This window comes from Polistes dominula, unplaced genomic scaffold (genome assembly GCF_049000335.1).
Source record: "Polistes dominula isolate Pdom_NZ unplaced genomic scaffold, Pdom_raw_medaka contig_20, whole genome shotgun sequence".
NCBI lineage: Eukaryota > Metazoa > Arthropoda > Insecta > Hymenoptera > Vespidae > Polistes > Polistes dominula.
Window position 1 is genome coordinate 7,670,145 of NW_028301147.1, and position 15,573 is coordinate 7,685,717.

At 28.1% G+C, this 15,573-nt stretch overlaps 3 protein-coding genes across 3 annotated transcripts; 2 read left to right on the forward strand and 1 right to left on the reverse strand.

Moving 5' to 3' along the window:
* The first annotated feature begins 261 nt into the window (after positions 1 to 261).
* Positions 262 to 2,524, forward strand: LOC107074031 (caspase-1). The gene is made up of 4 exons (XM_015335047.2): positions 262 to 499; positions 589 to 836; positions 1,148 to 1,513; positions 1,599 to 2,524. Exons 1-4 carry the CDS (start codon positions 354 to 356, stop codon positions 1,871 to 1,873), a joined length of 1,035 nt encoding a protein of 344 aa, XP_015190533.2. The 5' UTR covers positions 262 to 353; the 3' UTR covers positions 1,874 to 2,524.
* A 1,393-nt stretch (positions 2,525 to 3,917) lies between these two features.
* Positions 3,918 to 5,848, forward strand: LOC107074030 (caspase drICE-like). Its single transcript, XM_089177146.1, has 4 exons — positions 3,918 to 4,060; positions 4,149 to 4,396; positions 4,708 to 5,088; positions 5,179 to 5,848. The coding sequence occupies exons 1-4, from the start codon at positions 4,023 to 4,025 to the stop codon at positions 5,451 to 5,453; spliced, it is 942 nt and encodes a 313-aa protein (XP_089033272.1). The 5' UTR covers positions 3,918 to 4,022; the 3' UTR covers positions 5,454 to 5,848.
* A 240-nt stretch (positions 5,849 to 6,088) lies between these two features.
* Positions 6,089 to 14,870, reverse strand: LOC149030969 (uncharacterized). Its single transcript, XM_089177145.1, has 2 exons — positions 14,080 to 14,870; positions 6,089 to 11,531 (listed from the first exon to the last, which is right to left on the reverse strand). The coding sequence occupies exons 1-2, from the start codon at positions 14,150 to 14,152 to the stop codon at positions 11,302 to 11,304; spliced, it is 303 nt and encodes a 100-aa protein (XP_089033271.1). The 5' UTR covers positions 14,153 to 14,870; the 3' UTR covers positions 6,089 to 11,301.
* Positions 14,871 to 15,573: the final 703 nt, after the last annotated feature.

Here is a 15,573-nt window from a genome sequence, read left to right on the forward strand (position 1 = left end):
ACTAGAAAGATTTAAATACAATATCTTTTATATTAATTTCTTGTTAATTCTATGATTATTCAATCGAAAAATGACTATATCGGCACGAACTTGACATCAACTTCAAGTTCATATTGATGTTATCACAAAAAAAAAGTTTTCATCATAATCCTCGTACTTTATTACATTACTATTTATGAAATAAATCATTCAAAAAAAGAAAAAAATGTTTTTTATGATGTGCAAAATCATAATGTTTGAACGTACGAGAAAGATTGAAAAATTCGGAGATAATCGGATCTAATCGGTGACAATCGGAGAAAATATAACGATTATTAGTGTTAACGTATAATCATGTAACTGTGTTATAAAGCATGAAGAGTTATCATGAAGATAGTTGCCACTTAGATTCTATAAAGGCAACTCGATTTCTTGCATTTCCTTTATTCGTTTTTCTTTTTCTGCACCTGCAAACAGAAAAAATGGACGAGACTACGACTGGTCCATCTACAGATAATTGGTGAGATTAAATTGAATCATTTCTAAATTTGAAAAAAATTGCAAAATTATTTTCATTGTATTAAACAAAGCTTTACTATTTATTATTAGCGATACTTCAGCCACGAATTCTTTAAACAATGAAATTGAAATAACACAAATGTACCCAATGAAGGATAAAACATATAGCTTAGCTCTCCTATTTAGTCACGAAACATTTTATAGAAAATACGAGAACGAGCGAGTTGGAGTCGAAGCTGATTGCAATAAATTAAAATCTGTACTTCAAACGTTCAACTTTGAGGTAAAGATTTATGAAAATCAAACAAAGCACAAAATATTAGGTATAATAAGTAAAGGTAATAATTTACTTACTTAATCCGTTGAGTCATTAATTTTATTTAGAAATATTTTTATTAGATCACTACATTTTTGTCATTTTTCACAATTTCGTATTTACATAATGCGTAAAATATCTAACTTAACTGTACATTTTATCGATAAAAATAATTATGAATCATTCTGAGATATCTCTATAAAATGTGGAAACAGAAAATGTGTACAAATTAAATGATAAATTGCTTCTCTATAATATATTGAATCTCATAAATGAAACCTCATTATTTATGCCGATAAATTACTCACTATTATTTTTAATTTATTTTTGTAGTCGCACAAACGGTTCAATCCGATATAGATTGTCTTCTAATTGTTGTAATGACCCATGGTCATTCAGGCATACTTTGTGCATACGACGAACCATATGATATCATCGATCTGTGGAGTCCATTTTCAGAAAATAATTGTCCTTCTCTCAAAGGAAAACCTAAACTATTCTTTATACAAGCATGCCGTGGCGATGATGTTGATGCTGGTACCGAGTTACAGTATGAGGAAAATACGCAATTTAAACAACAATTATCATCAGAGAACAGTTTACCGGATGTAAGTGTTTACAACTTAAGTCCAATGGAACTTCAAAAGCTTAATACACCGGATGAACGAGATTTCTTGATCGGATATGCAACTTGTCTAGGTGAGTACTATAATAACTATATATTATAATAATTATCATAACTATTAATAATCGTAAAAATTAAATTAAATATTTTATTATTTAGATTATATTGCGTATACAACTGAAAATGGATCATGGTTCATTCAAGAAATTTGTTCGATGTTTGAAAGATATGGAAAAAATTATGATCTTTTAACTTTACTAACTTTAGTCTCTCAACGTGTCGCACTAAATTATGAACTTAAAATTTTAGATGAATCAAAGTTAAATATTAATAAGCAAGTACCGTGTATTATAAGTACATTAACTAAGCTATTATATTTTTTTCCTAAACAAGCTGAAGAAGTACCAAAGAATTTTGAATTAGGACCAATATAATTATCTTTGGAAAATAATAAAACAAACTTGATGGCATTACATCTATTTAAACATATATTGGCTGATACGTTTATTCTCTATGATTTAAGACTAGGCAATATAAGCCAAAAATGAATTGCCCTTTAAATCAAGTAATAGTTTCAGAAAGAGAAAATAAAGAAAGAAGAAAAAAAGAAAACATCCTCATTGCTACCGCGAACTATGCAATAGTTAACTTTTTCGTAATATCGAAGCTTTACGAAATTCTTTTATTATGACAATAAACTGTAAATAAATAAATAAATATCTATCAATAGTTTGTATGATACATTATAAATACTTCTTATTTATATATACTATATGAAATGATATAGAGTGCATGTATTTCATAAAATATCTAGGTAAAAAATATATCAATAAATGTAAGCTAAAATAAATATTAGTAATAATAATATTGAATATTTAAGTATAAAACCTATTAATTTTCTATAAACTCACACATGTTTCATTAGAAAATGGCTATATCAGTTTATACGTAACATCGGCAATTGACAATCAGTTTTTTTATAAGCAATAATATTAATGTCATCAGCAAGGAATACGTGTCAATCACGATACTCATATTCTTTACCTTCTTGATTATGAAATAAATAAACCATGCTATTTTCAATATTTGTTAAGTTATTATTATTATTAATTGGCAGTAGGAACTCGAAAGTTTATTGCCGCAAATACCACATTCCGCTATTGTTCCCGTCCCTGAGCGCGATCCTTCCATTCGCAGTCTTCGTAGCCTATTAATTTCAGATTCCTTCTAATATTGTCCTCTCATCTACGTCTCGGTCTACCTAGTGGTCATTTCCTACTCGGTATACCGACCAGTATTTTATTCCCCCATGCGAACCACATGACCTGCTATCTTAATCGGTGTGATTTTACGACGTTAATGATGTCCGGTTTGTTGTACAGTCTGTGTACTTCTACATTATGGAGTTTTCTCCATTCACCTGTTTCCTCATCGCGTTTTGCACCGATGATTTTACAAAGAACTTTGTTTTCGAAAACCCTAAATTTCCTATCGTCCCGTAACGTAAGTGACCACGTTTCGCTATCATAAAGGACTAGGATGATTGTCCTGTATATCCTGATTTTTAACCATTTGACCTACACGCTAACTTCACGATGGCGGTGCCTTGTGCTACGCTTTAAGCAGCGCTGCAGTGTCCCATTTTCACACTTCGCTTCACTTCGAAGCGCTTCGGTAAAACCAAGATTTTGACATGTTTAAAATCTTTTTATGCTTCGGGACCAAGTGCATATTGTTTTTAGACATCTAAAGTACACTTTAAGCTAAAAAAAAATCAATTTTTTGAAAATTTTAGAGTGGTGTTACCCCTCAAGCAGCGTCTCAGCGTGTTGGTAGGACGTATAGCATACATCGCTTTCAGTTTTAAGACAGAAACATCACGACGTAGAGTCTACGTCATAATAGGTCAAATGGTTAAGCGTTTAGACAACAACTGCGCGAGCTGAGTAATTTATTGACCGAATGAAAGCATGAATTGCCTAAATTCTTTTCTTAAGTTCTTCGTTAATTTCGTTCGTCTGATTTATGATCGATTCTAAATACCTAAAATTGCTGATCCGTTCAAAAATTTTATCCCGAACGACCAAAGCTACAATATTACGCACATTTTGAACTCTATCAGTGACCGTATATTTGGTTTTTTCCAGGCTTATTTGCAGCCCTAGTTCTTTTGTATTATCTATTAATATTTTCGCGTTATTAGTTAAAGATTCTTTATTGTCCCCTAACAAATCAATATCGTCCATGTATGTCAACAATATTTGTTAATTTAAGCGAGAAAAATTGTATTTTATGATTACTCGTAAGCAATAAAGTGCTTCTTAGAAGATTCAACAACATAACGCTTCAATGTACAAGGAAGACTAAGAAGTTCAGATATAATCTAATCTAATCGGTTGAAATCGGAGAAAATAGATAAGGCATTTCTAGAGATTAACAGCTTTAACGTAAAATTGTATAACTATATTATAAAGTATGGAGAATTATTATGAGCCTAGTTGCATCTTAGATTCTACGAAGGCAACTCGTTTTCCATTTCCCTTATTATTAGTCTTGCTCTTTCTGCGCCTGCAAACAGAAAAAATGGACGAGACTACGACTGGTCCATGTACAGATCATTGGTGAGATTAAATTGAATCATTTGTAGATTTGAAAAAATTGCAAAATTATTTTCATCGTATTAAACAAAGTTTTACTATTTATTATTAGCGATAATGCAGCTATGAAACCTTTAAACAATGAAATTGAAGTAACACAAATGTACCCAATGAGGGGTAAAAAACGTAACTTGGCTTTCATATTCTGTCACGAAAAATTTTATAGAAATAAAGAGAAAAAGCGAATTGGAGTTGTAGCAGATTGTAATAATTTAATTCCTCTGCTACAAACGTTCAACTTTGCAGTAAAAATTTATAAAGATCAAACAAGGGATAAAATATTAGATATATTAAGTAAAGGTAATAATTTACTTACTTAATCCGTTGAGTCATTAATTTTATTTAGAAATATTTTTATTAGATCACTACATTTTTGTCATTTTTCACAATTTCGTATTTACACAATGCGTAAAATATCTAACTTAACTGTACATTTTATCGATAAAAATAATTATGAATCATTCTGAGATATCTCTATAAAATGTGGAAACAGAAAATGTGTACAAATTAAATGATAAATTGCTTCTCTATAATATATTGAATCTCATAAATGAAACCTCATTATTTATGCCGATAAATTACTCACTATTATTTTTAATTTATTTTTGTAGTCGCACAAACGGTTCAATCCGATATAGATTGTCTTCTAATTGTTGTAATGACCCATGGTCATTCAGGCATACTTTGTGCATACGACGAACCATATGATATCATCGATCTGTGGAGTCCATTTTCAGAAAATAATTGTCCTTCTCTCAAAGGAAAACCTAAACTATTCTTTATACAAGCATGCCGTGGCGATGATGTTGATGCTGGTACCGAGTTACAGTATGAGGAAAATACGCAATTTAAACAACAATTATCATCAGAGAACAGTTTACCGGATGTAAGTGTTTACAACTTAAGTCCAATGGAACTTATCAAAATAAAGCTTGACATGCTTCGTACACCTGATGAACGAGATTTCTTGATCGGATATTCAACTGCACCAGGTGAATATTAATAGCTTTTATATTATAATTATAATATTATCCGAATTTTTTTATAATCTTTATCAATAAATCGAATATTTTATAATTTAGATAACATTTCGTTTAAAAATAAATATGGATCATGGTTCATTCAAGAAATTTGTTCGATATTTGAAAGATATGGAAAAAATTACGATCTATTAACTTTACTTACTTTCGTCTCTCTAAGTGTTGCATTAAACTATGTGTCTCATAACGAAAAGGAACCAAAATATCATGATAAAAAGCAAGTACCGTGTATTATAAATACATTAACTAAGCGATTTTATTTTTTTCCTGAACAAGCTGTAGAAGTACCTAAGGATTTTAAATTAGAACTGAATTAACTATCTTTGGAAAATAATTAAACACATTTGAGGGTATTACATTTATTTTAAAATTAATTGATCAATACCTTTAAGCGCAAATGATTTGAAACTAAACAATAAAAGCTATAAATGAATTATTTATATAATTCAAGAAATTCCAAAAAGAGAAAGAAAAACATCCTCGTCGTTACTACAATCTACCCAATAGTTGACTATTTCATAATAGCGGAATCTTAAATTATAAACGAACGTATGAGAATGAAATTTTTTTCGTTTAATTTAAAGGATTATTCTTATTACCGTCTTTCGGTTCTGTTGATTATTTCAATTATACTTTAATCTTATTATTTTACGATGTAACAATAAACTGAAACAAATAAAAACATATTAATTAAAACTATTTGCTTGTTAGATATGTTCGAGCCTATTCATTTGATTATATCAAATATATTTATAATATTTTATATAGATTGTATATAGAATAATTATATGTTCATGAACAACAAATATAATATGAAATAGAATAATTGATATTTCATAATTCTTCAATTATAATTGTATCTTTTGATTTTTTATTCCTACATAACTAATAATTATACTATTATATATTGAAATTTTTAAAAATTGATCTAACTAGCTTTCTTTACTATCAATTGCGATAATATTCGCTTGAATGGATTCAAATAGGATATCCTATAGATATGTTCGTTATACCTAAAACGGAAATATATTCTACATTTTCACGTTCCCGAAAATAGTTGAGTATTTGTGTTTTAGTACGGGCGGTCAGCGGATCTGTTTAATCGGTAGGTTTGAAGATTTATAGCATGGTACACACCGTTACGTTTCACCGTTCAAAATCATTTTTCGATTGATTATCGTTGTCCGTTCATTTTTTTTTTCTTTCTTTATTTTTTATTTTCTGTTTTATCTTTCTATTTTTTTTTTGTCTTTTTTGATTTCCATTTTTTATCTTTTCTTTTTGCTCGACCCATTCTTTTGCATGGCTATCACGGGAAAAATGTTTCCATTCGCATTTCTATTTTTATATATGCGACCTATTGATTGTATCCATCTGATAGTACACTTTACGTAAATGTATGCATACATACATACACATATACTATACATATAATGAAGCCTCCGGCATACGGTCAGGTGAAAGAACTACGCTTTCCGGACCCCAGTGAAAAAACTTCACATTTTCGCATCTTCAAAGAGATCGGTCTGCTTTTACACTTGTTTCTATGCATTAAATATAATCACCAATATACTTCATTTTAATATTAAAATATTTATGATAAAATATCAAAGTGATCAAAATAATTTATTTGAAATTAAAAAGTATCTTTACATTATTTTTTTCGTCAAATTTAAATTAAGTCCATTCATCCGTTTAATGATTAATCAACATTAAAATTTAGTATAATTAAACAAGCACTATTTTGTAAATTTTACAATAACTAGTCGACTATTTCAGATAGTTATTTTTGTCGGATATAGCAGATAGACTGTGTTCCAAAACTTTGTGAAATTCGTTTTCTATAAATGTTGTAACTATGGTTGCAAAAAGTTTTTACGAAAGCACAGAATACATATACGTTCATGAAATGTCATGTACAGAACTTCAAAGAAAATTGACAAATACCATTTTTATAAAAAGTTATAGGAAACAAACGCTTTCCGTGATGGCGATTACATAAAACACTCCTGAAGTTTGTTCATAGAAATATGAACTACTAGGGATACCCCGGCCACGCGTTGATGTGGCTTTTTTGACGTGAAAACTTCTTTAGAATTAGATTGATTTAAAAATCGTGAAACGGAAGAACGTAAAACCGACGAAACAAAAATTATTTATTAATTAATAAAATTCAATATATAATTTTTTATTCTACGTATTAATTAATAAATAAAAGTCTGTATATAAAAATTCAGTGTCACATTATGTTTTTCCACTAATAATTCTGAAACTGCTTATTTTATCTTAATGAAATTTATTTTATTGCACGCGTTTTTTTCCAACTTAGCACATAGCATAATTTTTATTGCGATTTTTTTTTATTATTTTTTATAACAAATTGAAATATTTTTATTTAGAGTTATCTAGATTCTGTAAGGTTCTTTTAATAGATGGCGCTGTATTACAAACCGATTATTTAAATATGTTCATGTATCAAAGCTTGGTTTTCTTTGAAGGTTTCACTTCTACCTAGTTTTATAATACGTTCATTTAATATAATTTTTAAACTGTTCAATGAAGTCTAATTAGTATTCACTTAGAATTTCGGTGAGTTTAAATTAAGCACAAAAGAACATCAAATTTGTAATTTTACTTTTAAATCATATCATATTGAAGTATAATTATTTAAAAAGTTGTTTACTAAAAATAGATGAATATATAATAATATGGTAATAGGAAAAAATGGAAAAAGCAACATTATGTCGTATGTAAATTTGAAAAAAACTTGTAATGTAAAATCAATTAAAATAATTGAATTAAAATGCAGCACCAACTATTGAATACTTACAAAACCTAGATATCTAAATAACGATAAAAAATAAAAAATAATCGCGCTATAAGCTATTCTTATAAAAAGTAAGTAACTTATTGTAAATGTGTGGGGATGTGATCTATGACTGAAAGAGGAATGGAGCGCTGTGAATAATGACGACCTATACAAATAACAAAACACCAAACATCCATTTCTTTAATTCATTGTACTTAATAACATCAATTAATCTATTTTATATTTACATATCATAATAATATCATAATCACTAATCATAAGGACACAGAAAAAAACATCAATCTGTTAGTTCAATGGAGTGTACGATATTTTTGGTTAGTCCATCTTTAGCTAACACAGACAAACTGGATAGCTTACCAACGCGAGAACATGCCACGTATAATTGTCCGTGTAAAAAACACGGTGTACTCAAATCTAAGCCATAAACAGACATTGTTTGACCTTGCGACTTATTGATTGTCATTGCGAATGCCAATTTAATTGGAAATTGAACGCGTTTGAATTCAGTCGGTACATCTGGACCATTGGTACATCAATTGGACCCTCTGCATTTTGATGGAAAAAACACACATAAATAGATCAAATTAAAGTACTTAATGATGAAAAAAAGAATACTGATAATATATTTGTTCTTTTATTATTTTACCTGAGCAGATATATTAACTATAAAGACTTCTGGGGTTAGTGATAAGTTATGGTTTGATAAATATGCTAAAATTAATAAAGAAATTGAACATGTAATCAACAATACTGCTTTTATAATAAAACATCTTCTAAATGAAAGGTTTGCTTAATAAAAAACTCTAGTTGATATATTAAAAAATATGTCTTCTAAGTAAAAATTAGAAAATCTAATTAACTTACCTTGCTTTGATTTCGCTTGTATGCAAATGCAGCGACAAAGTCTTGTTAACACTTAATCTTATTGATTAACCTATTAAAGGTTTAAGATTAAGTGAGAAACGAAAAAAACACGATTATATTATTTAAAAAATTGTAGTCATAAATATTATCGCCTCGATAATAAAGATAATAAATATATAGATAGATCTGAATATACGCACATAAAATTTGTCTTCTTTTTCTCTTTTTCTTAATATCGTGGCTTTACACTAAATGGCGTTGTTATATGACAAACGGCATCGCTAATCGCGCATGCGCGGTAAAATGAGATCGCAACACACACACACACACAAATTTTACCTTCCAAAGAAAAAATAATCAAGGTGGATCACCCTTATCACTCAGGGGTATAAAAAATATAAGATGTCCTAGTCTCATACCTGCCAAATGTACACAAAAAATTTCATAAAAATCGGTTAAGTAGTTTAGGAGTCCATTGCGGATACTTACTGGACACGTAATTTATATACATTAAGATGAATTTTAAGTTCAAAAATAAAATCCTTTAAATACGATAACAATTAATTGACTACTAAATTATAATAAATTATACAATTAATCATCTATTTGACTAAACTATAAATTCCTATGGAACGATTTGAAAAAATAATCGTCTATCTATTTATAAACACTCACCAATGATTTTTCGTTTTTATTTTATTTTATGTTAATAAAAAAAAGTAAAAGTATTTTACGTTAGACTAATTTCTGATAGTACTTATGTTAGAACATATGATAAATAAAAGCAATCAAGTCGATAGTGATGGAAACACTTATGAAGTTATAACTTAATCAAAATTATTTTTTAAGCTACTTCGATTAGATATTTTTAAGTTCAATTTAATGAGAATTGTATGTTTCCTAGCTTAAGTTCTGAAAACTTTTGTTGAACATCGTGTATACGTAAAATTTATAACGTACCTTTTTACGATTGCCGGTATTGATAAACAATAAACGAAATAAACTAGATAAGACATTGAATGATAACTTATCGAGATAAGATAAATAATCCATTTCTAGACAATATGTCTCTGAAATATGTTGCTTATTACATTTCTTATTTCTAATATTGTATCAAATGAAATTAAAGATTTATGATTAATGCAATGCATTATCAGACAATTAAGAAAAATGTTTATATACACTTTATATACACTTTTATTTTTACCAATACTTAGAAACAATGTATACAATACATTATCAAGCAACAGTTTCGATAAACGTTCTAGTACATAAATGAAATATCTTAAAAATTATTGGGAGTTATGATTCTTAAATTTTTTATTCTGCATATTTATAAAAAATAATTAGAGAAACTTATCGTGATAGAAAAATTTGATAAAGTATTATTAGATATGGTAAAAAATTTCTATCGTCAAAGTAACCACCTTTTTTCTGTACAACTATTTTACGCAATGTTGGCACTCGTCAAACGATTTTTTTCAATATTCTCGTTTACAAACTTTCCAACTATTTTTTAAAATGTCCTACAAGTATTCTTAAAATATTGTAATGTGATGTTATAAACAGTACTGGATAGTGCGAAAATTTATTACTTATAATTCATGAGATTTGATGAATTTTAATAATAGTAAAGTCATATTATATATCATCTTTGCATTTGCAAGAATAAAGGAATGTTTAAAAAATGAAAGTTATAACTTGTACATAAATGTATAATACAAATGCAATAGGTGTAATCAAACTTTTCGACCAGAGTACATTATACACAAATACTTTCTCACATGTATGTGAACCAATCATTTCTTCTCTTGTGTTCGTTTATACTCTCGATCATTCGAATGTCCCATAGGCACGCAAAAAATGAACAAAAAATAGGTGGTATACATATAAAGCGGAGAATTTAAAAGGGCGAGAATGATAGCGAGTTATAATGGCACAGCTTTGTATCGTCGAACTGCAAGTATGCCATCCGTTGTGTTCGAAAATCCGCTTTGAATCCTAAAATTCAAAAGAAAAAAAGAGAAAAAAGGGAAAATATTTGTTACGCACGGTTTACTCTTCGTACCAAATTCTTTCCTAACTTGAAAACATTATATATTGCAGTTCTTTGTTGTGGTAAATTATAAAATACGTCCATACGTGTACGCACATACAGATATGTGCCAATAATTATGAGGTGTACTAAATAATAAAAATTAATAAAATTGATATTATGATATATTTGATAATATAAATAATTTTAATAGAAAATAAATCATATAATAAATATTTTTCCATTTAGTAACATAGTTGGCTAATAATAAAATAAATCAAAAATATAATATAAGTTTTTTTCCATAAATGACTTTAAAAAATAAATCACGAATTTTGCAGAAGTATAAATGATTTTTAATTGTTTCCAATCGAAAACAGATATTATAAATAAATCGATGATATGAGAGTTTATAGAGAAGCATTAATCAATTGATTCATTGGCAATTAAGAAAAAAATCGTGTTTGCCCTTATTGGTAACAGCAAAATGATCGTTCAATCGTAAACAGAGTTTCTTCAAAGCTTTTTCCATTTCTTCATTGGTAACGCAATTCTTGCCAGACATAATTGACAAATTTTTCGCGTCCTCCAACGATTCATCGATAATTCCCTCAACTATGGTCGACAATACGGCTTGGGCTCTTTTCGATAAAATATAAGTTCCATCTAATCAGTTGTCAAAGAAAATAAAGGATTAGAAAACAAGAACAACAAAATTATGGTACTTCATTCAGTAAAATTCAAAATATTAATCAAATTATACAACATATTACAGTTCGACAAAAATGTACTGCATAAGCAAAAATATACGAGTATATCCGAAATTATATGTATAAAAATAAATAAGAAAGAAAAAAGAGTAATACATTATATCGTTTATGACATCAATTTCGAAACAATCGCATTTGTATAATTATTTTGTGAAACTTGTGTAAGTTAAACTATCTTTACTATTACTTATCAGATATAAACATTTTTTTATATATTATATCGCAACACTTTCGTTTTTATTGTTCCCTGTATGTTTACATTTTGTCTTCTATCATGCGACGTACGTTTAGTGTGTTTCTATAACTCGAGTTGTAAAGAAATGGTGAAAACATTTGAAATTTCTAATGAAGACGCAACAGTAGTTGTTAATTGCAATTATTCTACTAAACTAAATAATTATTTAGACAATATATTACAACTGTAGTACTTTTTTTCCCTATAACTGAATAATAATATCATTAATATATCTAACGATGCTAATGCTTCCTATAGAGTTTGATTATTATTAATATTTACAAATATTTCATTTGAATATGGAGAAGATTTTATCTTTTATTTTTATCACTTTTTCCAATTTAAATTCAAATAGAATTTCAACGATCAATTTCTCCCTTCCTTTCTTCGATATTATTTTATATAATATTTGCAAATGTCGAAATTCTACTTTAAACCATGGCATATGATCGCGTTCTAAAGCACAACATTCACAAATCAAAATGCTCTTTCACGAGAGACGCCCTATTCAAAAGGTTCTTCTATTCATTACGGATCACAACGCTATTTCATTTCGATCTATCGATGAGGTTCTTTGTAATTTCTTTGAATGCAATTACTTCAATTTTTATTGGATATCCAATTAGATTCAGCCTTTCTTTTTCTACCCCTTTATTTCTCTTTCTTTTTTCTCTCTATCTTTAATATAATAAAATATAAAGTATTTTTGGACAGCTCTATTTGTAATGGTATAATAAATAAATAATATTAATAATTAACTCACATACTGATCTTAAGGATGAAAGATAAAAAATAATGATTTTGTTCCAAAAATTGATATCCTAATGGAACAATAAAGTATACAGATTTATTAAATATGTGTTCTCTCGTTGACTTTCGATCAGAAAACTAAGAAATTTGCAGTAACGACAAGTATCGAAGTATATATTAAATTTTTAGATATCTTATGAACCATTCTCTATGTGTATATATATAATATGTACTCTCATCACTTTTCCAGTAAGTTGACAAAATCGATGCAGTGAAGAAAAGATATATAAAAGTTTGGTAAAAAAAATGTAGACAGTGTTTCAAAGCAAAATTTCGAAGAAGGTTTCAATACGTAAAAATTTCTTTAGTTAAAGAAAAAAACATAAAGAAAGCAAAATAAAAAAAAAAAAGAAATAAAAACTGCGAAAAACGCTTGATGAATTCTTTTCTTCTTATTTTATTTCGTATAATGAAAAAATAATTTTTTTTTTCATTGGCAGTCTTCTACACGTAAATATCTTTGCTGAATTTTAAGAAATTTATTTTTAGTTCGAAATATGAAATGTGACGAGTACTATAATATTAAATAAAATTATACTATAATATTGAATTATTATTATTACTATTATAAATAACAGTACTATATTATTTAAATTATTCATTTAAATAGCAAAAATATAATGATTTTTCATAAAATTTATTTCATTTTCTATCCTTTTATAAACTTGTAAAATTCTGCGTGATTTAATTTCAATTGCCTATCCGTAGAAAAAAAAGATTTGAACGTGTCGATAACGTTACGACGTTAAAATTTCACATTTGTTGTAGATATTTGGTGATCTTTTATCAACCTAACACTTTTCTTGTAAAGTGCACCGAACAAATCGTCAGTTACGATATACTCCTGATGATCCCTTCACTTCCCTTAAGTACTTATCCTTCTCGTCAACCATCATCCCGTAGATTTTCGTCGTATATTAAATGACGTGAAAGAATACTCACTCAGAAAGAAAAAAAAATAGAATAGAAAAAATAAAAAAAATAAAATAAATCTAAATGGTATATGAAACTCTCAGTTCTTCCTATCTTTCCTTTAATTCCTGTAATATTTTAATTTGCATTTTTTTTTCTTTTATACACGACAAAAGCTATCCTTGTCCTCGTATATCAAATTTTTCTTTCCAGACATCTCGTTAAAAATTATTCGTTCTCTAAGTTAGTACTTTTAAATATTTAAAAAGTGTATGGCTTTTGTTAAATTTTTAATGAAAACGTTAAACAAGTGAAAATATTTCTAAAGAAAATTTCATTTCGTACTACTCAACATTTAATAGTTAATATTTTCCAAATAAATTTATGATTGTACTATACATTTTACAGAACGACGCTATTAATTGGCATATGTCAATTGATAAAATTTAGGTTAATAAAGATTGATTAATAAATATTTCTCACTTACCTACATTGTTTTTCGATTTAGACAAATTTTTCTTAACATCGTTGTAACGCTCGAGAACGATCTTTCGACGCATTTTAATTTTAACGAAATATTTCTTTGACTTTTGAACCGTTCAACATCTCGCACGAATAATTTCGACAGATCGTATAAAAACAGCCATGTGCCGGTTGCTATAATAAAAATAAATGAATGAAATAGTTTTCAATGTTATTCTGAAAAAGTTGCTATTGTGTGTTAAAAGTATGATTTATCTTTTTAATTGAATAATATAACGTTAAGCAACTCATAATGCAAACGTACAAATTTTTATTTGAACATTAATATGCCAACTTTGATAATAATTACTAGATTGTAATTAAAGTCTTCTCTCGTAAAATCTCTGCTCGGAAAATATAACATAAAAAAGATCTTCTAACAAGATTAAAATCATTCGCGAATCTGACTAGTCAGGATAGTTTTATATATTCATTCGAACTCTCTCAAGGATCGTTCAAAAATTCATGAACTCTCACAGAGAAACAAGTTTCTTACTTTCGCACGTTGGAAAAAAAGAATTATCCTTTTTTATCCTCGACAAAAACCCATCATAGAAAAGAATATTTGTTGATTATTATTATGAGTATTCCACATTGAAGAAAAGAACTACAGCCTTAGATCTTACAAAGGATTAAAAACCATTGAACGCGATCTCAAAAGTGTTAAATTAAAAATTGCATTTAAATTTCTATTTGAAAAAACGATCCTAAAATGTAGGCCAAATGTATATATTATATGTAATTAAAAAATAAATTTCAAATTTAACGATAACTAATGATAAACCAAAAATAAATGGTCTGTGCAAAATCAGAGATAATCTAATAATAATAATTAATTTTAAAATATATAATAATCTTATTGTTAAATAGATAAAATTCGATGTTTTTCGTAGTTATGTAACTACAAAACAAGTAATACATTATCCTTTCTCTGTAAGATCCTTATACTATCTAGCTAGCTAGGCATGTTATTTCCGTTGCAAGCTAAAAGAGAAATTCGATGGGTCGAAATAGCCCGTTGTCCTAACGATGTGATTTATCGGACTGGACAACATAGTGTGTTTGCACGCGAGAAAGCTCCCAGCCACGACGTTTCCGTCGTTTTCGTCGTGCGAACGCCGCTTGACGTCCCCAGTCGGTTCTCGGATGGTGTTCACAAACGCACCACTGACTATCGACGAGGACCTCTCTCTTCTAGCGTCAAAACGACGATAAGCGGCTTATCGTTGAATCCGTCGGCGAGCAAAACCGTTCACTGAAAATCAACCATCGACTCGAGTAGAAAACTTTCCCGTCGACGGAATTTCTTCATATGTATACTATATATATATATATACAATGACTCGCAAAAGTATTATTTAAACACTTGCCATCTCAAGTAATTTATTACTTACAATGAATATATTATACTTCACTCTTACCGATCTAAAAACAATCAATTTCGATTCATCAGAAAATA